At 43.5% G+C, this 24,853-nt stretch overlaps 1 protein-coding gene across 1 annotated transcript in view; it reads right to left on the bottom strand.

The window, feature by feature from the left end:
- Positions 1-24,853, bottom strand: part of LOC126281438 (sorbitol dehydrogenase-like) — a 100,326-nt gene that overhangs the window by 40,674 nt on the left and 34,799 nt on the right. Inside the window, exons 3-4 of the mRNA XM_049980409.1 lie at positions 16,998-17,162; positions 14,420-14,579 (exon numbers count right to left, since the gene is read on the bottom strand). Of these exons, the coding sequence (XP_049836366.1) occupies positions 14,420-14,579; positions 16,998-17,162 (325 nt within the window). The remainder of the gene's footprint in view (positions 1-14,419; positions 14,580-16,997; positions 17,163-24,853) is intronic.

Raw genomic sequence — 24,853 nt, 5'->3', positions numbered from 1 at the left:
AGCGGCCTTGGCGGGTTAATGTATGGTGAGGCATTATGGGAGGAAGGATAATCGGCCCCATTTTATCGATGGCAATCTAAATGGTGCAATGTATGCTGATTTTCGACGTAATGTTCTACCGATGTTACTACAAAGTCCGCAGTTCGTGGTCGTGCGGTAGCGTTCTCGCTTCCCGCGCCCGGGTTCCCGGGTTCGATTCCCGCTGGGGTCAGGGATTTTCTCTGCCTCGTGATGACTGGGTGTTGTGTGATGTCCTTAGGTTAGTAAGGTTTAAGTAGTTCTAAGTTCTAGGGGACTGATGACCATAGATGCTATGTCCCATAGTGCTCAGAGCCATTCGAACCTTTTTTTGTTACTACAAGATGTTTCACTGCATGACAGAATGGAGATGTACTTCCAACATTATGGATGTACGGCACATGGCTCGCGTGCGGTTGAAGCGGTATGGAATAGCATGTTTCATGACAGGTGGATTGGTCGTCGAAGCACCATACCATGGCCCGCACGTTCACCGGATCTGACGTCCCCGGATTTCTTTCTGTGGGGAAATTTGAAGGATAATTGCTATCGTGATCCACCGGCAACGCCTGACAACATGCGTCAGTGCAATGCCAGTGCATGTGGGAACATTACGGAAGGCGAACTACTCGCTGTTGAGTGGAATGTCGTTACACGTATTGCCAAATGCATTGAGGTTGACGTCATTTTGAGCATTTATTGCATTAATGTGGTACTTACAGGTAATCACGCTATAACAGCATGCGTTCTCAGAAATGATTAGTTCACAAAGGTACATGTATCACATTGGAACAACCGAACTAAAATGTTCAAACGTACCTACGTTCTGTATTTTAATTTAAAAAACTTACCTGTTACCAACCGTTCGTCTAAAATTGTGAGCCATAAGTTTGTGACCATTACAGCGCCATCTATCACAAAGCGAAAAAAGTGGACCAACTAAGACATACATATTTTTTTACGTACTACACGAATATATAATAAAATGGGGGTTCCTATTTAAAAAAAACGTAGTTGATATCCGTTTGACCTATGGCAGCGCCATCTAGCGGGCCAACTATAGCGCCATCTGGTTTCCCCCTTCAAGCTAGACGAGTTTCGTTCTTTGTAGTTTTGTCGTTTGATGCTTATTTCGTGAGATATTTGGCCCAGTCACTATTAATGGACCACCCGATATGTGATATATATATATATATATATATATATATATATATATATATATATATTCTCACCCGCCGCATCCACCAGTATCTCCGCCAGCACCGCCTCCTTCCCGTTACCCAGTGTGGCTTTCGGCCATCCTTCTCTTCTGACGACCTTCTTCTTCACCTCACTCATCTCCTTTCCGACCAGCTTAATTCCCGTCGGTCCACAATCTTCCTCTCCCTGGACCTCGAACGTGCTTATGACCGCGTATGGCATTCCGGTCTCCTCTTCAAGCTCCAAAGCTTCGCCGTTCCCATTAATTACGTCCGTCTGATCGGCTCCTTTCTCTCTCACCGTCCTTCCTACGTCACTATCCATAACACGGATTCCTACACCTTTTTTCCCTCCGCCGGAGTGCCCCAAGGCTGCGTCCTATCTCCCCTTCTGTACCTTTTATATACGGCGGACATGCCGCCGCCGTCACCCCCCCCCCCCCCCCCCCCGGCCACCTTCACCGGTTTGCCGATGACACCGCCTTCCTTGCCCTTGCCCCCACCCTGCAGCGCTTCCAACACCTTCTCCAATCCTATCTTGACCAGTTCACCGCTTGGTGCAACCAGTGGTTGCTCAAGGTCAATCCCTCCAAAATCCAGGCGATCATTGTAGGCAAAACCACCCCTTCCTTCCGCCTCCTTGATTTCTATCTCACCCTTAAGTACCTTGGCGTCACCCTCGATCGTCGACTTTCCTGGATCCCCCAACTCCGGACAATCCAAGCCAAGGCACGCTCCCGACTCTGTCTCCTCAAGCTCCTTTCCGGCCGTACGTGGGGTCTGGACCACTGCACCATACTCCACACCTATAAATCCCTCATCCGCCCTATCCTTTGTTACGCCCATCTGGCCTGGATCTCCGCCCCCCCTACCTTTTATAAACCCCTCCAAATCCTTGAACGCCATGCTCTCCGCCTTGCCTATCGCATCCGTCTCCCCTCCTCCACGGATCCTGTACGATCTCATACCATTCCCCCACCTCCTCCTTTTCCTTGAGAGGATACGGATCCTGTACACCTCCCACAAACTCGATCCTCCTCACCCGCTTGTCTCGCCCATCCTCTCCTGCCCCCGCCCGCTGCCGCGCCTGTATTCCCATGTCCCACCTGGTATCCATCTCTCCACCCTCCTTACCCTCTCCCAGGGTGGCTTCCACCAGCTCAACCCTCCCTGATGATGTCCTCCTCCCATCCATATACCCCCCCCTACCAACTTTGATCCTCCCTCCCTCTTCCTCTGTCTGTTCCTTTGGGCACACTACATCCCTCCCCCCTCTTTCCACACTCCTCCCCCGGGCTTCGCCTCCCCTGTCCCTCTACCCCTCCTATCTCCTCAGCCATTGGCATCTTTAGTCTCCCATCTCCCCCCTCTCCTCCCCCCCTCACCTTTCTTCCCCTCTTGGCAGGTCCCTGGACTCGCACACGCTACGTGGATTTTCGCGCGCCGGAGATCATCGCCATCTGTACCTTGTGTGTGTGACGTCTGTGGTGTCACCGCCAGACACCACACTTGCTAGGTGGTAGCCTTCAAATCGGCCGTGGTCCGGTAGTATATGTCGGACCCGCGTGCGCCACTATCAGTGATTGCAGACCGAGCGCCACCACACGGCAGGTCTAGAGAGACTTCCTAGCACTCGCCCCAGTTGTACAGCCGACGTTGCTAGCGATGGTTCACTGACTTCAACGCTCTCATTTGCCGAGACGATAGTTAGCATAGCCTTCAGCTACGTTATTTGCTACGACCTAGCAAGGCGCCAGTATCCGTACTATTGATATTGTGAATCGTGTACCATAAAGAGCGACGTTCTCTGTTAATGGATTAAAGTTGAGTATTCCACCAGCTACGTCCGTTTTTCTCAATTCTAATTCCCTTGTCATGTTCCAGACCTCACGCCAGCCTGCTTGAGCTAAAACGCGTGCATTTCGGCCCCCTGTAGTAACCCTGGTTGGCTCTCCTGCCAACTACAACAACGTCGTTTCGTGTTTTTAGTGTCCGCCGTCACGCTCCTACGTTCACTTGTGCCGTCGGATTCATCAGCGTTCTGTGCGCCGTGTCAACGTGTTTCCAGTGTCGTTATCGTCGAGTGTGAACGGCTCCATGTTTTTTGTGTATCTGTGACCACTACTTTTTGCCCGTCACTATGTTCATTCTGTTTCTCCATTCTGTGTTCTGTTATTGTCAACACTATGGCTGAAGAGCGGCGTAGCATGCCGCTGACAGCCTACCTGATTTTTCAGGTATTAAAATAACAATAAAGGAAAATAAATTCCCAGAGGTTGGTCATAAGCCAATGTAATCTAGAGTGGACGGTGTGCTCAAGATTCAGAGTGTTATCGTAACGAGCTGCGCCGAGGTAAACTGCTCTATGTTACCCTTCGTCTTGCTGTACGTGAACAAGCAAAGTCGTGCAGTGCGAGCAGAGAATCTTAATTTCAAAACGTTTGACATAACTGGGATAAAAGGAAAATCGGGGAAGTGAGCGATCAGTGTGAATTACCGCCTAGAATTTCCCACAATCCAGAACTGTAGTTCTTTCTGAATAACAAAGGAACACTGCCTGATTCTAATAGCAACCGGTATATAGATAACGAAAAGCGGTGTAAAGATCGCTGAATAATGGCTTCAGAAGAAATAGGCAGATCGCATCCTTCACGTAAAGAAGTGTCACCTACGTCGTGTCCGGACTAGGTGTACACACAAAATAATTCTTATAATGAAAGAACTCGACATTTTATGTTGTTGGGTAAATGTGCAATCTATAGAGACACGCTCCACCTGACCATTTTTTCGTAGAGGTTCCCAATAACAGAATAGAGCAAAATTTGAACTCAAGATACCAAAGATTCAAAATTTTAAGTGGCATTCAGTGGAGTTTCACAAAATAGTTTTCGACCTCTACTACAGTTTTTGGCAAATTAAAACTGGCTTAAAATTGAAAATGGCTGCCAAATAAGAGAGATATGTCGATGAGATGCACAACGTTCTGTGCTTTTCACACTGTTAAAGTTTCAAGGCTGAGTCGTTCAACGTTTTAGGCACCACGTCAAGTCCAAGATAACGAAAAATTAATCACCACAATTATTCAACCGTTTTGTGACTCCAACGATTTTTGTACCAACATATCGATTGCCCTTTAGTGGTTCCGCAGTGAAATTGCTTGTTATCGCTTCTACCGTACAACAGCAATTATTTTTATTTTAGAAGATATATACGTAAACATGCCATCAAAAAGTTTTGCTTCACATTTGTTCATTCTTCGATGTCGTATGACCGAATATGACCACCTACTTTGTTTATTTTCGTCACATTAGAAAGAGAATTGTTTTTGTATTAGAAAAGGTTTTTTTTTGGATACTACCTGGGTAAAGATTGGAAAATGAGTTTGAAAAATCTGGAGTCAAACATTCTCAAACTCTTGCTATATTTGATTTTTGACAGAATTTTAAGTGTACTTCATAATATTTTTACTTTACACCGACAGACACGTCATATCCAAGAAATTATTCAACAATACAAATCCTGGGTGGAAATAATTGAAAAAGGATAACAGGCGATTTGTCATCCGTAGATAATCGTAGTAACACACTTCACGTAGTAAATACATCCACGTTATTTGTGCCGGCCGCGGTGGTCTAGCGGTTCTAGGCGCTCAGTCAGGAACCGCGCGACTGCTGCGGTCGCAGGTTCGAATCCTGCCTCGGGCATGGATGTGTGTGATGTCCTTAGGTTAGTTAGGTTCAAGTAGTTCTAAGTCCTAGGGGACTTATGACCACAGATGTTGAGTCCCATAGTGCTCAGAGCCATTTGGACCATTTGAATCCACGTTATTTGTCTCGAGACACACAAGGGCTGTGGACTCTGCACTTTACCTGCTGGTGGCAGCTAGCAACAACTGCTAGTCTAACAACCAGTCTTAGACTCAAAGGTGGCTCATTTCTTGGTTATAATTCCAAATCGGAAACACCCTACCACTTACCACTGAATTCAGGTGACGCTACAACTGAACTCTTTCAAGTCCTAGAGGTAGCCTCATATAAGTATTTCCAGATACGTAATGGTTAACGTGTGCGTTACGATTCAGGTGTTGGTGGCAGTCTGGCCATCAGTGTGATAATGTTTGGTGGCTGCCATCAGCAACTCAGACGCAGTGCTCGTTAACTAGTGTATGTAAACGACTGCGAATATGTGTGTGTGTGTGTGTGTGTGTGTGTGTGTGTGTGTGTGTGTGTGTGTGTGTATGTGTATGTCTGGTACCTGGTAATTAAAGACGTACTTTGGTACAAATCATTTACGGGCGAGTGGTAGTCTCTTCCACGTTTTTCAATTGTAGCCAAGAATTAATAATTTTTCAGTTCAAGGGCACACTGCTCAATTTGGCACCAACTTAGCTGTCTAACTCATCATATCTATACAATTGCTTTGTATCCCGAGCAGTTTCAGTGTTTTGTATCACTAGGATGCCTACTTAAAACTGGGCGTGAATTACTACCTTACAAAATTGGTTGTTATGAAAATTGAGAGTTTCATCGGGTATCTTTTAGTAATTGTAAAAAAAGACTCCAGTCACTCGCATACCGAAGACTGCTAAAGCCTTTGGTTGTGACCTTGAAATATGTTCAATTATACGCTTATATCAGGAAGTCTTGCTTCTACGCTGTTTAAGTTCTCTCAAAATCATTTCTACAAACTATTGCAAAACCAACTATCGTTAAAAATCATGAGTTGCTGAATTAAGAACGCTCACAAATACTGTGCACAATATTCCAAAATGAGGTTCACAAGAAACCTGCTGATCTGTTATTCTTCTCAGAGTTTTCGGAGTCCAGTAGTGACGAGCAAATGGAAACTGCAAAAAGAGTCAACTCTTCCAAACAGTCATAAAGTCTCGAAATAAGATTCATATGGTTACATAAAACGGCAGAATTCTCAATAACGAAGTGAAATTTTGGGCATATTTCGTTGCTGGTTGATTTCAACCAGATACATTTGTATAACACAGTTGTAACGACCAGCAATGGTGATGTATTTATTATGATGGCTTACTGAATGAGTGGAAACAAAAAACTGAGGTTCTTAAAATGCTGATGTAAAATGAAAATATTAAAACTCACTCCAAAAAGTCGACTATAATACACGTGGCTTATTAAATTAGTTTCAACAAAATTAGCAAAAAGTGCTAGAAAACTTGAAGAGCAGGTGGTTACATTGGCAGAGCCTGATAACAAAAAGGGTGAAGTTCTTTCTCGTAACATACAAAATAGATTTTTAACTTACTTGGAGTATAAGGAATTTAACTGGAATGAAAACGCATTAAATGGACTGTTGTATGCAAAAACTTTGAAACGCTTTGCGAAAGCTGTACTGAATATATAGATCAAAGAATGTCCCTACCATGTAGCTATTTTTATGTCTTCTATGTAAATGCCATAGTCAAGAATACGGTTTGCGAATGTTATTTAACGTATCCAATGAATCTTAACAAACAAACCCTTTTGTAGTATAAAATAAATTGCCCCTTCAAGAAAACAAAAATAAAGTAAATGTAAATTTTTGATGCCATATTTACATCCTTATAATTATTGCAATTCGGTGCAACTGACAAATTACTTCCCTGTGGAACCACTAAAGGGTAAACAACACATTTGGTTTTACAAACTGTATTGTAGTCACAGAATGGTTGGAAAGCCGTCATAATTTATTTATTTCCAGTTTTGACCCCACGACGATTTATACAAACTTGAAATTTTAACATCGTGGTAAACACAAAGAGCTGTGCATCTAATCCAAATATCGCCTCTGGATTACATCTCGTTTCAATTTTAATTCGTCTTAAATTTGACCAAAACTGCTTTGACTCATACAACATTTCGCAGGCTCCTACTGAAAGTCTTGCAAAACAACGACTTCTTTGCATTTTGAGCTCTAATTTTATTCTATAAGGATAATTTGTGCAAAATTTTATTCAGACTGGTGATGGTCAGGAGAGGATTATTGATCCACTTGGTGTGGAATGGTTCTTAAGCAGTTTGCCTTGGCAGTGATTTTCGTACTTCTCGAAATTTCTTCACGTACATAAAAGAGGTGGGCACACTTTCTTGTTTTATGTTTGCACTGTTTTTATTGACGGTCTATCCTTTTTCTCTTACATACCTTACTCCGAGTTTATTATTATTATTGTAGTTTTTATTCGTGACAGTGTAGCAACAGTGTCTTACAAAACTGAATGATGTTTCTTTATTGAAAATAGGTCGATTTTAGAAACATTTTTGCTGAAGGTATAGTGCTAGCTCTTCTACCTCTTTTGAATTAACAGTTTATGTGTAAACAGTAAGTTTTCAAACGGAGGTAAATCATTAGAAAGATAAGCTAATTCACAAATACCTCTCTTTCTGGGAATGAACATGAGATAAGAAGAGGGCCCTCCGGTGACAGCAGATGAGCTTTTAGGCTCGTAAGCACCAAATACAACTTCCAATAAGTTTGAAAATCCCACCTTGGCATGTATGAGCATTGTCGACAAATGAGCTAAAAAGCAGACATGAGAAGTTGTTCGAAGTACCTGGAGGCTTAGTGTCATTTAATCTGAGATGCAATAAAAGAGTACGGTACTCACCTGGAAAGCACAAGAAGTGATGAGAGAGCTGTTGCCAGTAGAGCATGCTGGTGTCGGCAAAACATCCGTTATAGTCATTTGTTCGCTAGCAACTTCCTAGTGAAACCCCACAGAGGTGGGAACACTTGCCATACTCACAAGATTACTAGATCACCCCAGAGGTGGGAACACTTGCCAGACTCACAAGATTACTAGACCACAGTCCTACTAACAAAATCGTGTCTGCTGTCGTGAGAGCTGTCGGCGTCTTAGACCCTATTTCAAAGAATGTTCGAGTGTTGCTTGCTGTTACTGAAATCGACCTGTGTGGCTCGACAATTGTCAGTGTTATTTGACGTTTTACCTGGTCGAATCGATTCATCGCCAGGGTGAAAGTGCTAAGTTTTCCAGAACGAACATTCCACTTTCCAGAGGAGTGTGTGTTGTTATGCAACTTCCTGACAGATTAATACTGTGTGCTGGGAAGGGACCCAAAACCTTGCCTTTCGCGGACACTGCTCTTACCAAATGTGCTATCCAGCCACGATACGCGACACACGCTAACAGCATTACTGTTAAGAGCATTGCCCGTTTAAGACAAGGTTTCAGGTTCGAGACCCTGTCCAGCACATAGTTTGTCACCCGGGGAATTTCAGTGCGAAACTTGTTAGTGATGTATCCCTAAATTTACTGTTCATTAGAATACCTCCGCCAAGTCATGTGTGAGAATTCCATACGCCACATTATGACCGGTTGTTATGACAAAATACGGCCTTGCCGCTGTAGTAACATCGACTCCCGTCAGATCAACGATGTCAAGCGCTGTTTGGGTTGGCTAGCACTTGGATGGCTAACTGTCCGGGTCTGCTGAGTACTGCTGGCAAGCGGGGAGAACTCAGCCCTTCTGAGACCAGTTGACTTTTTGTCGTTGTTGTGGTCTTCAATCTGAAACTGGTTTGATGCAATTCTCCAAGCAGGTCTGTCCTGTGTAAGTCTCGTAAGTCTCTTCACACCCGCAGCCTACATCCTTGTGAACCTGCTTACTATATCCATATCTTGGTCTCACTCTACAATTAATGCCTCCTATACTTCCATCCATCAGCAAACTGACGATTCCTTGATGCCTCAGGATGGGTCTTATCAAGCGACCCCTTGTTTTCGTCAAGCTGTGTCATAAATTTCCTTTTTCTCCATTTCGATTCAACATCGCTTTTCACTCTGCGTTTTAACCCACCCATCACATTTCATCGATGTGAGGAGTCGCCAGAAAGGCAAGTGTTTTGGATTCCACATTAAACTGCAGGTCTACTTTCGCGGATGGATAACTAGTGTAGATTAGGAATACATAAGTCGCCGAAATGGCGTCCAGATTGAAAGACCTGCATCAGGCCACTGTGTCACACAAAATTGTTATTATCGGTCCGTGCATGGCAGTGCACAGTACCAATACTTTCCAAAAATCCGCGCGCGAAAATTTAATTTTTCAGAGGGCCATGTCTCGTACACTACTGATCACAGATGTAAGGTGTCAAGCGATTTGGATAGCCCTTGGTCTAGCGATCGCTTTTAGACCTACCAGAAAAACGGGAATACTGTACCTACCCTTTACTACAGAGTCAGAATTTAACCATTACACATTTCCTTCGGCCTAGGCAAGCCACTTCTATACTTTCCGTTCGTGGAAAATTGTTAAAATTTTTACCATTTGTTCTTAAGATGATGTTCTCGGGAAAATTAGAAACTTTTTTCGTTATCGTTATCATTAGCAAGATCCAGATGTTCAAAGTTACAGTACGTATGCGCGTAAAACAAGCTAAAACAAGCACGTAATGTCCGGTATGTGGCGTAAATGTAGTTTTAACTGACGTACTGAACACATGGAAAGAGTTCTGGGGCACCCACAAAGCTTTTAATGTCACCACTATGTTTTTAGTCGCCATTTTGTCACCAACAAAACATTGTGACGCGCTGCTTCTCAATAATGGGCACTTCACACCTATACAGACCGGTTTGACCTGGAAATTATTCGATGGCGTCACCTGGCGACGTAAGGATGTTACAAAAATGTATTTGGTCATACGAAATCCTTTGTTCTTACAAATCACACAGAACATTTTTTGGTATGCTGTACGTGTAGCCTAAAAATGTTGTGCATTTTTATGCAAAGTAATGTAAAGTGGACTTGCGGCGGAAGAGCGACTATATTGTTTTAACCTTATACCACGCGTACTTCTTTGTTATTCATATGTGTCATAGCACAGTAATATGACGAAGCGCATACATAAACTGCCAAAACTTTTCGCACTCCCCTCCTCCCTCCTCACTCCTCCCTCATGACCAGCGGAAATTAACACAAAAGATTTGGTCATTTTACTACACCCTCTATACTCACGTGCTGTAGTTCCCTCGTCTAGGAGTGAAAACCCCAAATTAACCATCTCCAGAGACATATGTGGAGAAAGTGATAAGGAGAGAAAAAGAACACAGTGGGAGAGAGGCATTAGTAGACAGTGGCAGCAGAACATTTCAGATGATATTGCTGCAATTCTAGCAATCCAGCTTCCATCCATCTTCAGCGACTTACTTACCAGCGCCCAAAAACGCCAAGCGATGAACAGTGGTCACTTTCAACATCTGCTATAGTCAGGTTAGTACTGTATTCCGTCTCCTCTGCTGTGTTTCTTTGTGCTCTGGAACATTGTTCTCCGGGTCACTTTTATTTGCCCCACCCTGTATAAAATGGCAGTGCGCTGGTGAAGCTGTCATTTGTACGCAGGTGATTCATGTGAAAAGTTTTCCAACGTGATAGTGACCGCACTACGGGAATTATCAGACTTTGAAAGCGGAATGGTAGTTGGAGCTAGACGCACGGGCCATTCCATTTCGGAAATCGTTAGGGAATTCAGTATTCCGAGATCCACGGCATCAGTAGTGTGCCGAGAACACCAAATTTCAGGTACCATCTTTCACCACCGAAAACTTTCAGTTAACGACCAAGAACAGCGGCGTTTGCGTAGAGTTGTCAGTGCTAACAGACAAGGTGTACTGCGTGAGATAACAGCAGGAAATCAATGTAGGACGAATGTGCGAATGTATCCGTTAGGACAGAGCCGCGAAATGTGGCGTTAATGGACTTTACCATTAGACGACCTACGCAGCGCTTTTGCTGACAGCACGAAACCGCCTGCAGCGCCTCCCCTGGTCTCATGACCACATCAATTGGGTCGTAGAGAATTGGAAACCCGTCGCCTGGTCAGAAGAGTTCAGATCTCAGTTGGTAGGGTTGGTAGGGTTTGAGTGTGCCGCAGACCCAACGAAGCCATGGACGCATGTTGTCAACAAGGAACTGTGTAACCTGGTGGTACCTCCATAATGGTGTGTCCTATACTCACATGGAATGGATTGGGTCCCCTAGTCCAACTGACCTGATAATTGACTACCATGGTTATGTTTGGCAGCTTTGGGACCATATGCAGCCACTCAACCATGGAATTTTTATGAATGACAATGCGCCGATTCAAAACGGCACAACTGTTCGCATTTGGTTTGAAGAACACTCTGGACATTTTGATTTGGCCACCCAGCTCACTCGACATGAATCCCATCGAACATTTATGGAACATAATCTAGAGGTCAATTAATGCAAAACATCCTGCACCGGCAACACTTTCAGGATTATGGACGGCTAAGGAGGCAGCGTGGCTCATTATTTCTACAGGGGATTTCCAACGACTTGTTGAATACGGGCCACGTCGAGGTGCTGCACAACTACAATTCATGTTCTGTACACTTCGGCCACCGTTAGTTACACTCCTGGAAATTGAAATAAGAACACCGTGAATTCATTGTCCCAGGAAGGGGAAACTTTATTGACACATTCCTGGGGTCAGATACATCACATGATCACACTGACAGAACCACAGGCACATAGACACAGGCAACAGAGCATGCACTATGTCGGCACTAGTACAGTGTATATCCACCTTTCGCAGCAATGCAGGCTGCTATTCTCCCATGGAGACGATCGTAGAGATGCTGGATGTAGTCCTGTGGAACGGCTTGCCATGCCATTTCCACCTGGCGCCTCAGCTGGACCAGCGTTCGTGCTGGACGTGCTGACCGCGTGAGACGACGCTTCATCCAGTCCCAAACATGCTCAATGTGGGACAGATCCGGAGATCTTGCTGGCCAGGGTAGTTGACTTACACCTTCTAGAGCACGTTGGGTGGCATGGGATACATGCGGACGTGCATCGTCCTGTTGGAACAGCAAGTTCCCTTGCCGGTCTAGGAACGGTAGAACGATGGGTTCGATGACGGTTTGGATGTACCGTGCACTATTCAGTGTCCCCTCGACGATCACCAGAGGTGTACGGCCAGTGTAGGAGATCGCTCCCCACACCATGATGCCGGGTGTTGGCCCTGTGTGCCTCGGTCGTATGCAGTCCTGATTGTGGCGCTCACCTGCACGGCGCCAAACACGCGTACGACCATCATTGGCACCAAGGCAGAAGCGACTCTCATCGCTGAAGCCGACACGTCTCCATTCGTCCCTCCATTCACGCCTGTCGCGACACCACTGGAGGCGGGCTGCACGATGTTGAGGCGTGAGCGGACCGTAGCCCAGCTTCACGGAGACGGTTGCGAATGGCCCTCGCCGATACCCCAGGAGCAACAGTGTCCCTAATTTGCTGGGAAGTGGCGGTGCGGTCCCCTACGGCACTGCGTAGGATCCTGCGGTCTTGGCGTGCATCCGTGCGTCGCTGCGGTCCGGTCCCAGGTCGACGGGCACGTGCACCTTCCGCCGACCACTGGCGACAACATCGATGTACTGTGGAGACCTCACGCCCCACGTGTTGAGCAATTCGGCGGTACGTCCACCCGGCCTCCCGCATGCCCACTATACGCCCTCGCTCAAAGTCCGTCAACTGCACATACGGTTCACGTCCACGCTGTCGCGGCATGCGACCAGTGGTAAAGATTGCGATGGAGCTCCGTATGCCACGGCAAACTGGCTGACACTGACGGCGGCGGTGCACAAATGCTGCGCAGCTAGCGCCATTCGACGGCCGACACCGCGGTTCCTGGTGTGTCCGCTGTGCCGTGCGTGTGATCATTGCTTGTACAGCCCTCTCGCAGTGTCCGGAGCAAGTATGGTGGGTCTGACACACCGGTGTCAATGTGTTCTTTTTTCCATTTCCAGGAGTGTATTTTCATTCATCGCCTACTTTTAGTGTGTCATATTCTTGTCCAACCGCAAGCTTAAGCGTCACCTGCCCGCATCTCGTGGTCGTGCGGTAGCGTTCTCTCTTCCCACGCCCGGGTTCCCGGATTCGATTCAAGGCGGGGTCAAGGATTTTCTCTGCCTCGCGATGGCTGGGTGATGTGTGATGTCCTTAGGTTAGTTAGGTTTAAGTAGTTCTAAGTTCTAGGGGACTGATGACCCAAGATGTTAAGTCCCATTGTGCTCAGAGCCATTTGAATTTGAAGCGTCACCTGGCTTAATTCGACTGCCCTGGTTTAATTCGACTGCATTCCATTACCCATATTTTACTTTTGTTGATGTTCTTCTTATAATCTCCTTTGAAGGCATTATTCTTTCCAATCATTTGCTTTCTCAGACAGAAGTACATCTTCATCAGAAAATGTCATAGCTTTTACTTCTTGTGATACAAAAATTTAGTTGATATTTCCTGGGGCGGAAGTTGCTCCTAGGAATCATGACTTAAGATAAAGATTAAAGACTTAGTGATAATATTGTAAGAAATGAGGAAATATTCTCGGAGCATGAGTCTATTAAATGAAATGAATACGAAACTTACAATTCTTTTTACTGTTGGTGGGAAGAAAATTGTTAATTGGTAATGAAGTAGGAAAAACGTTCTCTTTTTTATGTTATGTTTCACACGACACCTAACACATGGTGGGGAGAGGTGTCTCGAGTCTAAGAATGACCACGAAAAGAGAATTTTGTGGAACGATTCCAGAGTTCAGTTAAGAAACGACGAAAAATCGCCTTAGATTTGTTAGGGTACAGTGCACACCGTCATCTTTCCGTTTTTGACTTCGTAAAACTGAAGCTACAGGGAAAATTTACTCGCAGTTATTAAAGATAATGTGGATAAGATGGACTGTAAGAAGGACCACTGGGTGGCCGTTGTGGCCGAGCGGTTCTAGGTGCTTCAGTATGGAACCGCGCGACCGCTACGGTCGCAGGTTCGAATCCTGCCTCGGGCATGGATGTGTGTGATGTCCTTAGGTTAGTTAGGTTTAAGTAGTTCTAAGTTCTAGGGGACTGATGACCTCAGATGTTAACTCCCATAGTCTTCAGAGCCATTTTGAAGGACCACTTAGACGCTCATACATTTAAAGATCATGTTTCGAAATCACTAATGTTCCATAACGAGTCAGGCAATTTTTGCATTATGGATAACACATATTTCATGAAGAGATCTTTCCAAGAACAGGAAAACTGAATGGATTCTTATGAACGATCTTGCGAAACAATGTTCTGTACTTCAAGATCGTTAAAATGGATGTCAGAAAGGCTACAGTCCAAGTTACAAGTTGTTTTTAAAACAAAAACATAATTATATTATTATAAGCCTTACTTGTAACAGAAATCAGCTGCGTGTTTGTAGTACTGAGAGAGATTTCCGTTATGAGGCGGAGTACCACAGAAGAAGATGTCCGGACACAGGTGGTAGGTGCCTTGTTTACAGAAGTCGCATTTGCGGCACGGAACACCAGGCTCTATGGCGACTCGGTCACCTGGAAGTGTACATTCGAGTATTTATGCTACACACAGAACAGATAAAGTTAACACTGCATTGTCATGTGAAAGATCTACAGGCTTAAATACCATCTTTACAGATTTCCTCCATGTCCTATTAGTAGAAATCACTGAGAATACATTCTATTTAGGTATGCCGACTGTCCTTTTGTTCTTTGTTGTTGTTGAGAAATCATTAATACCGACCTTACGCAGCTACTTACGTCAAGAAAAAATAATATAACTGTTGAACTAAAAGTTGCACAAATATTGACACTTAAAGATCTTCCACCTGCCTGATAATAGACCTACCTTGGTGCATCTGCATACCAAAACATCCACATTCATTCTCAGTCAAAACGGTGATTTTTATTTGAACCAGATATTTGAAATTGTTATACTATTTTATGATACGAACGGGGAACGTTTCATAAGGTTTTCTACATACATAGCCAACATACCCTCAGTCTGCTGAGGTTCAGATTTCAGTTAAAAGGAGGCAAAGTTTATGAATAAAACAATTACCTTTTATTTGGAAGTCAGTTTTAATGCTAGTGAAGTCCGTAATGTAAATAAAATGATTTCAATAAACATATTTTAAAATGAGTTTAGAGAAAACTTAGAAGACCAGTCAACTTTTCTATATGACATGTACAATGTGAGAAGCGACTTACGACATTGGATCGAAATTGATAGACTTTAATAGTAGTCCGTGAGAAGAGAAATTTGCAACACTGTAGCACTATCAATGAGCTATGATGATAGCTGCGTGGCTGCAGCAATGTTAGCCGAAAACAAGCTGTGTGGCTTGTAGTAGAACGTAATCTTCTTCATGAAAAATTAGCTTCGGTACAAAATTAGCAACCGTGAGCTCAAGTAGGCATACTGCTTGACAAAAAATATGTACATTTTTTTAATGTTTCAACGTGATTTCATCACACCGGGTGAGGAATTTATGACTAAATTTTGGCAGATAACTTCAGCGGCACACATATAATATGAGAATGATGTTAATTTTCTGGATCAGTCTCCCCACACAGGATACCTGGATACCAAAATTCGTTTTTTTTACTACAAATTTCTGAGTCTGTCAAGTATCTTTTCTACGACGTACCTGATTGGAAGCGAAAGATATTCGAAGAGAAATTAAGAAATGCTGTAGAAGAAGAAACTCGTCCTCAAAAAACGTTTACCAGTGCAAGGGACAAATTTGCAAGTCATACTCTAACAAAGGGGGGGGGGGGGGGGGGGGGCACGACGCTGGGATCACAGATTTACTTCAGACTTTGTACATCTTTAGTAGGCCATAAAACAACATAATGTGTTAGCAGTAAGATGCACTTCTCTGGTAATTTCGGGAAAATCGCAAGAGAAGTTTTACGCGTCTATTATGTAACATGTATCTGTGCGCAGGGGCTGGACGTTAGACTTCATGCTGGTGAAGCGGTTAGCGTTCGAGCTTTGTAAGACGACAGTGTATGAAGCGACCGTTTGCCTCTGCTCAAACTTAATTTTTAATCTATATTTCTTCATCACTTGTCATAGTATTTAATTTATATGACATTCAATGATAATATAATTTTAAAAACCATGTGTATTTGCATGAAGTTTTAGTGAACTTCATGTTATTTGACGGCTTACTATTTTAAATTAAATGTAATTATTAGACCAAACATATTTATAAATATCGATACGTAAATGAAGAAACGCATAGAGGTTTCCTAAAAATGTATGTTTGTCGTGATTTGCTAAATCCCTTATATATGCAGACTGGTAAGGTACTCGGAACTACTTTGTACCTGAAAACATCGAGCAGTAGACATAGAGACAGACCCGATTTGGCAGTTAACCTGCGTAGCGCTGAGACGTAGCTAATGTAACGAGAACGAATAGTGTAGGTGCAAATTTTTTGAATATCACAAAATTTACGGTTTGAGCAGGAGTCGAACCGTCGCCTCATACACGTTCGTCTTTCGGGGCGGACGTCCCATGACACACGTTCAAGTTCATAGTTGATCCATTCACTCAGTTCTCTTTATTACAGAGGGCACCTAAACCTCTAACTGCACATGCTGAGCTACCGTGCGGCATCACTTGAGCACCAAGATCTCTATCATGGGGCCCCTACGCACAGATACATCAGTCACATAATATAAGTGTAAAACTTCTCTTGCGATTTTCTCGGAATTGGCAGAGTAGTGCACCTTACTACTTTCACATTATATTGTTTTAATGGCCTACTAAAGGTGTACAAAGTTTGAAGTAAATCAGCGACCACAGCATTGTGGCCTCCCATAGTAGGACAACCAGGTTTATCATTCGGACGACAGATACTTGTACTTTATTAAATTTGTAATTTAAAGTTTCTGTCGCACGTGTCGTGGCAAAATAAAAATTTCCAAACGTGTGGCACTGACCCACTTTGAGATGCTTTACTCCGGGCCCCACTTTGGCGACGACCCCTGAAGCTTCGTGGCCGATCGTCATGGGCACTTCGACCGCGTTGTCGCCGATCCTGCCGTGTGTCAGGTAGTGGACGTCGGAGCCGCAGATGCCGACGCACGCCATACGCAGCAGAACCTCTGCAAGCAGAAAAAGACGTCCGTGCAAGACTTGCCAGTTCTGGCTACCGGAGCAGCGTGCGGATGTTGCAAGCAGCTGTCGATCACCGGACACGTGCTACGAAGAAAAAGAAGAAGATGAACTTTTCCCATGCAAGATCGGTGAACGTAAGAAATACAGGTATCCCAGACAGCCCAAAATGAATGATATCTTAGATTCTGAACATGCCTGCTCTTCAGCCACTACGCGTGCAAGAGCTTCAATGGTTTGGAAACAACAGCCAACTAGCTGCAAAATATAGGTTTCTTAAGCCTTTACCATGGTTTCAACAGTTTTAAAACTGTCTTCTGCAGAACATATTACACGATTAACAAATATTACGACATTTTATGTAGAAGAGATGTGGCGTCGTTACAATAAACATAACTACAGGAAACGTTTACAAAAAAGTTTAGTGAAGCATGCTCACGTAGAATCACATTATGTATATCCAACATGGGACTCGTTGAGTCTTTCTGGTACATGTGCGTCGCCCCCACTTAATCACCATTTAAAATATATGATTCAAAAGCAGTAGCTCTCTACTGTAGAGCTTTGTCTTAAATCTTTTTAAAATATCACATTTGACCCTGGATCCGACAACATGTAGTGTGCCACTTGACAGATCTGTGTACATAAGACATTAAATATAAAACGTGGCCTCGGATCTCAAGGAGCGTAAGTATGCCACATACAGAACAAGTGACATGCGCCGACTAGCTGAAGAGTGGAGGCACAAGTACGTATTTATTACTGGAATAAACACATTAATTAAGAACTTTAAAAGGGGGGGATGGTTACAAGGCATGCCGTTGAAGTCATATAGCAAATAAAGAGCTTACAGTCTCAGGTAAAAATAGCAAAGTATTTACACTATCCGTTCTACATACAATGTCGTAATATTTGTTAGTAGATAGCATGTCATCCGAAGAAAACAGTTTTAAAACTTCCAAAACCATGGTCGAGGTTTAGTAAACCTGTATTTTGCAAATGGTTGACTGTTGTTCTACCTCCACTGAGTATTACGTGTTTTTCTTTTTGGATAAATACCCTTTCAGTTTGTATGTGAAATGTCTTGTTTTTGTGTAGAGGTTGAAGTTCTTCTGCATCTGCAACTACATCTAAATCTATGTTCTGTAAGCTACTGCGAAGTGCATGGCAGAGGGTACTTCCTGTTGTACCAGAAATTAGAGCACTTTCCTGTACGGAAGGCGGAAAGAATGACTGCATAAGCGCCTTTGTGTGCACTGTAATTACACTAATCGTGTTTTTGTGATTCCTATGGGAAATATATGAGCTGTAGTTTATACCTAGATTCATCACCTAGAACTGGTTATCGAAACCTTGCAAGCAGGCTTTTTCGGGATAATTTAAATCTGTTTTCAACTGTCTGCCACATCAGTTTCTTCAGCATCTATGTAACACTCTCCTATGGGTCAGACATACTTGTCATCATTCGTGCTTCCATTCTTTTTATTTGTTCAATGTCCGTAGTCAGTCATATCTGATAAGGATTCGAAACGCTTGACCAATATTCTAAGACGGGCGCACGAGTGTTTTGCAAACAGGCTGCAGTGTAGACTGCATTTTCCTACCATTCTACCAATGAACCGAAGTCTGCCACCTGCTTCGTCTACGGTTGAGCCTGTTTGCTGGTTCCACTTCATGTCCCCGAAAATTGTTACATCCTCTTACTTATATGAATTGACTGATTAATGTTTCGTCCTACTGATATCGTAGTAATAGGATACTACATTTTTTCTTTTTGTGAATTGCAACATTTTATGTTTCTGAATCTTTAAAGCAAGTGATTCTCTTTGCACCAGCTAGAATTCTTCTCCAGGTCTGACTAAATATTTGCACAGTTTGCGTCAGACATATTTACGTTGATGATAACAGAGAGCCGTTCGTAATTAGGCCGAAATAAATTCGCTGAATGCGCGTAAGTAGGCGTCAGCTGCATTAGGTACAAATGTTCTACCTCAAAGGTGTAGGGATGTAGACACAGGAGGTTGGATCGCCCCGGGCAGTGCACGGGTAGCCTGAGACCACTCGTGATAACCTGGAAATCCTGGTTCGAATCCCCGTCCGGCACAAATTTTCATGTTTCACCACAAGTATAACAACTGTACCTAATACAGCTGATCCCAAGTCATTCACATTCAGCGAATTTATTTCGATCTGTTTTCAGACACGATATCATTACAGATAACTGCAACGTCTGCTAAATGTCTGAGGTTATTATTGACAGCAGGGTCGTTAATATACAAAAACTGAACTTCGTCCGAAAAGACAAAAAAAAAAAAAAAAAGGTTCAAATGGCTCTGAGCAGTATGGGACTTAACATCTGTGGTCATCAGTCCGCTAGAACTTAGAACTACTTAAACCTAACTAACCTAAGGACATCACACACATCCATGCCCGAGGCAGGATTCGAACCAGCGACCGTAGCGGTCACGCGGTTCCAGACTGAAGCGCCTAGAACCGCACGGCCACACCGGCCGGCCTCCGAAGAGACATCTCAGCATGGATAAATTCGAAGAAAACATGGGACATGGAAAAACGAGCACAGTTTTATATATACTATAAACAAGTCCGTCGGCACCAATCGACCGCCGAGCCATCCTCAGTCGCCAGGCGTCACTGGATGTGGAAATGGTGGGGCATGTGGTCAGAACTCCGCTCTTGCTTCCGTGTTGTCAGTTTTAGTGATCAGAGCTGCAATTTTTCAGTCTAGTAGCTTCTCAATCAGCCTCAAAGGGCTGAGGCTCTCGCTTCCGCGTTGTCAGTTTTAGTGACCAGAGCTGCAATTTTTCAATCTAGTAGCTTCTCAATCGGCCTCAAAAGGGCTGAGAGCACCCCTCTTGCCAACGGCGTATGGCAGACCCATCCAAGTGCTAGTCAAACCCTACAGCTACAAACTTCGGTGATCTCACAGAAACCGGCGAACCACTGCAACGAAGCCATTGGGCATTAATATGCAATTTGGTCGCAAAATACTTCGCTGGGGCGCACCCGAAATTATCTCTACACATGGCGAAAACTCTCCATCTAAGATAATGTGATGCGTCCTATCTCAATCAAGTCACATTCTTCTCTTGATGTTCCATACAACCACACTTTTGATAATAATCAATCAAGAAACACTGCTTTAATCTTACTGAGTTGTTCCATAGGTTTGATGATGGCATTTGAGAAAAATGGAGTTGAATATCATATGATGGATGGTTTCGGAATCCATACTGTATGACATGGAAGAGGTCGTCCTGTTCAAGACACTTCATTACATTTCAGCTCAAAATTTGTTCTAAGATTCTACAACGAATGGATATCAAGAATATTGAACAGTAATTCAGTGGATCACTTCTGCTGCCGTTCTTATGGACGAGTGTGATCTGTGCGTCCTTCTGACCTTCGGACATATGTATCATGTCAGGATGGATAAAATCGAAGAAAACATGGGACATGAAAAAACAAGCACAGATACAGCTATAAACAAGTGCCATTTTTGGTTAAAGGACTTTGGACGAGTTATCCACTTTTGTTTCCCGTATCCACAGTTCGTGGTCTAGCGGTTATCGTCGCTGCCTGAAGATCCCGCGGTCCTGGGTTCGATTTTCGGCTGTGTCGAAGATTTTCCTCGCTCGGGCTCTAGGTTTCAATGTTTTCCTAACAGTTTCATCTTATCTTCATAGATTAAGTCACTGAAGTCGCGTCACATAAAGACTTCCACCACGTGGCCCAAGAACCCCAAATGCGGTCTCTCGGCCAATAATGCCTCATAATCATTTCATTTTCGTTTCTTATTAAATATACTAAGTGGTGAGAAACAGTGTGAGAAGTTTGTAAGGCGCTTGCAGGGTAGGCTGTGCTCAGCGATAATTGTTAAGAAAAAATTCGATACATGCCGCCGTTCTCGATTTAATTAACATTGAAGTTAGCCAATCAGGCCGTTGTACATGCAAATTCAAGTGCTCCGTCAGAGATGATGTCGCCAAACAGTACAATAGCGTGATACAAAAACTGGGCATGGAATGGTAGCAAGACTCGAATCCTAGCCAAAGGATAAGCAGTCTCGTGTGCTATCGTCTATGCTACGATAACAACTGACACTTATTATATCCGGTGGGCCACTAGAATTTGCACGCACAGCGGCATGATTGGTTAACTTCAATGCTAATTAACTCATAAAAAGCGCAACGTATCGAAGTTTTTTCTTCAGTTATTTTTGAGCACAACCTACCCGGCAACACTCTCACAAGTTTTCAGACTGTTTCTGACCACTATATATAATGAGAAACGAATACGTTCATCGATCTGTACATCGCGGAAATATTTATCGAAGAATGTAGTCATAAAAAACTGTATAGAGTGTCTCACATCGTGCCATTTTGGCATTAGTTCAAGTTAAAGTGTGAGGTTAATGCTTTATTACAGTTTGGGATATCTTTGCCTGTTGCATAGAAGTCAATAGCTCAGGACACAAAGAACAATAGACCTATCTCACTGACACCAATATGCCATTGATTTATTGAACATAACTTCCAATGTTGTGTGCTGGCTGGTTTAATGCTCCTGTACAGACGACTAACTCACAAAACGCTTACTTGCGTAACGTCGGAGCAGGTATGTGATTCGATTTAATACTTTCCTGCTGACAAGGGAAACTCCCCATCAGAAACCCCTAAGATATAGTGGTAAGAGAGCCGAGTGGACAGCCCGTAAAAAACTGAACACAGATCAAGCAAGAAAACAGGAAGAAGGGTTACTGGACTGTGAAACAAAAATAAATAAATAAATAAATAAAATAAAATAAAATAAACAGTGAACTGTCCAAGATCAGGAAATGCAGTATATATCAGAAGCGAAATGACACGACGTACTGGTTCAGTAGTTAACGTGTAGGACTGTGTTCAAACACAACTCGTGCCAATTCCCCCCCACTGTTCGCTTAGCTGATTCTGCACAACTACTCTATTAGCAGACGAAAGGACGTGGCTTTCGAATGGGATCCGCAAACATTTGATGACAAGGCGAAAAGTCAACCGAATCCTCCACAGCAAAACACGCCTGGCCTGTCATACACGGCATTAGTGACAGTACGTGTGTTATGTGCTAGGAATCTCTTATCGACGCACCTAATTTGTACGGCAGGTAAGCGAATGAGAGCTGCCTCCTTGCCCGATATAAGGGTTCGTATGAAAGTGAAAGTGATCTCTCCCAAGAAAATGATGAACACATTTTGTCACATAAGCGGCAACAAATGACCGCAACAGTTTCACATTCACACAGTTTCTCTGTACTCTGTCAAAAACATGTGTTTCTAAAGTTTTTGAAGTTGCGTTCCTTTTTGGAAGTTTTGACTCTTGAATTCCTTTTTTATGACATAGTTCACTCAAAGTTTATTTGTTGTTTTCATTTCTGTAAAACGTCTATGTGGTACCTCGCCTGCTCTCGCTATTCATCACATTTACTTGCGACCGTAACGTATTTTTACCACATGACTCATATTCTATAGCCAATGAGTAGTATGACAACTGCAAAGACTACAGAGGAGAAAAGGCATTTCAATAACAAGTCGGACAGTTCATAATGTTGTGGGAAAAAGAAAAGTAATAAGTCGAGGGAGTTTTAAACACTGCACGCCCGCGTGGCAGTCCAACGCCATGACCACTTACCCACGACAACTTAGCAGTTTAATGTACTTCTCATCGCCCTTCTTCCTTTTGGACCGTTCACTGTTTCTGTTTCGATTTCTTATTCACAGTTAAGTACACCTTCTTCCTGCTTTCATGCTTGTTTTCATGTTCAGCTTTTGACGGGGCATCCACTGCGCCATCTTATCACGTAATCTGAGAGGTGTGCGATGAGGAGTTTTCCTTCTGAGATTTTCTACGACGTCCTTCTTAATGAGAAGACATTATGAGAAATGATACCTCCTTCCGGCGTAATCTAGGAAGAGGATAAGGCAGTTATTTATTCGCTGTATACAGGGTGCTTATAAGTAACCTTTCGGTACTTCAGGCAGTGTACGCGGAAAACTATTTACCGTATGGGTACCTAACTTTATGGGAATGACGTTCAAACTGTGTGCTGCAGGATTTACGATGTTCGTAATGTTAGTGTCATGACTTGTCTTTAGCCGCAGGTACTGGTACAGCAACGGTGAACTAAAACACAAGCATCAGTGTGCACTACAATTTCAGACAGCCAATATAGATCTGCACGAGGTGAACATAGCGTTACTCGTAAAGCGGTTTTATCAAAACAACAGCAATAGTGCTGCTGTTCTCCGCGAGTATCGATGCAGTAAAGAAATTCTGAGAGATCCTGTTTCGGCACGATTCCAAAGTTCGAATTAAATGGCGATTTTGGAATTGCGTCACAAATTGCTGAGTAATTTACTGTTTCCATGGGTGAGAATGCTGTACGCAGTGTGCGATCTTCAAACAGTGCGCGAGCTGTGTTACGACAGCTGAACATTCCATGGTCCACCATTCGATGTGTGCTGCTAACAGTCATGAAATGCTATCCCTAGTGCGGTTCCAGGCCGTTGTGGATGCTGACGGCCGTCACATTGAGCAACGTTTGTAACCTGTGTGCGAACATGACACGCAGTTAACAAATGTTTCTCTCTAAGGTGGAAATGAAAATGTGTTTCTTTCAATGGTTCATTTGTCACTTTTACACGTGTTCACACAAAGTTTCTTTGTTCTACAATGACTAGGTTTTCACGTGGACCCTCTCAAGTAGCGAAAGTTTAATTATAACCAACCTGTACGTAAACGACCAGGCAGACAAAATTTTTAGGTCCCAAAGACTGTGCGCAGACGCCGCGGTCGTGTAGATTGAAGACAGACAGCTAAAAAGTATTGCCAAATGTGGGAAGGCTCGCAGTTCATTAGCTTCTGATGCAAAGCTGTCCCCTAATATGCTTAAATAAAACGTGAAACGCGCAACTAGATGAAAAGGTACACTCAAAATTAGCTGTGGGAAAGCACAGATAGATTTGTTGGACTAATCCCAAAGTAGGATAATTCACCGATGAAGGTTGCCGCTTATGAAAGGCTCGTTGGACCAAATCTTTGCCATTGGTCTCGGATCTAGAAGCCTTACGGAATTACCAGGAGGAATAGAGATAATTAGAAGAATAAATAATATTTACTTAGGGTGAGAATCTTTTGAACTGAATGAGCAATTTAGAGGGAACACAGTATGTACTGAGTGTAAACTGAAGAAAAACGAAAGTAATTAGGCGTAGCCGAAATGAGCTGAACGATAAACTTAACATCAGAATTTCGGACCTCGAAGAAGAAGTGAAGGAATCTTGCTACGTCGGAAGCAAAATAGCGTATGGCGAATGACGCAAAGAAGACACAAAAAGCAGAGTAGCACAGCCAAAGAGCACATTCCTAGCGAAAGTAGGACTACAAAAAAAAAATGGCCTCAATTTGACGAAGACATTTCTGAGAATACATGTCTGGAGCACAGCACTGAATAAAAATGAATCGTAGACTGTGGGAAATCCGGAACAGAAGAGAACCGAAGCGTTTGAGCTCTGGTGCTACAGAAGTATGTTATAAATTACGTGGACTTACAATATAAGGAATGAGGAATCGGCGAGGAAAGGAATATAAGGAAAACACTGATAAGAAGGGACAGAATGATGGGA

The sequence above is a fragment of the Schistocerca gregaria genome, chromosome 7 (genome assembly GCF_023897955.1).
Source record: "Schistocerca gregaria isolate iqSchGreg1 chromosome 7, iqSchGreg1.2, whole genome shotgun sequence".
NCBI classification, from domain to species: domain Eukaryota; kingdom Metazoa; phylum Arthropoda; class Insecta; order Orthoptera; family Acrididae; genus Schistocerca; species Schistocerca gregaria.
This window is presented reverse-complemented; position numbering and strand designations above follow the sequence as displayed.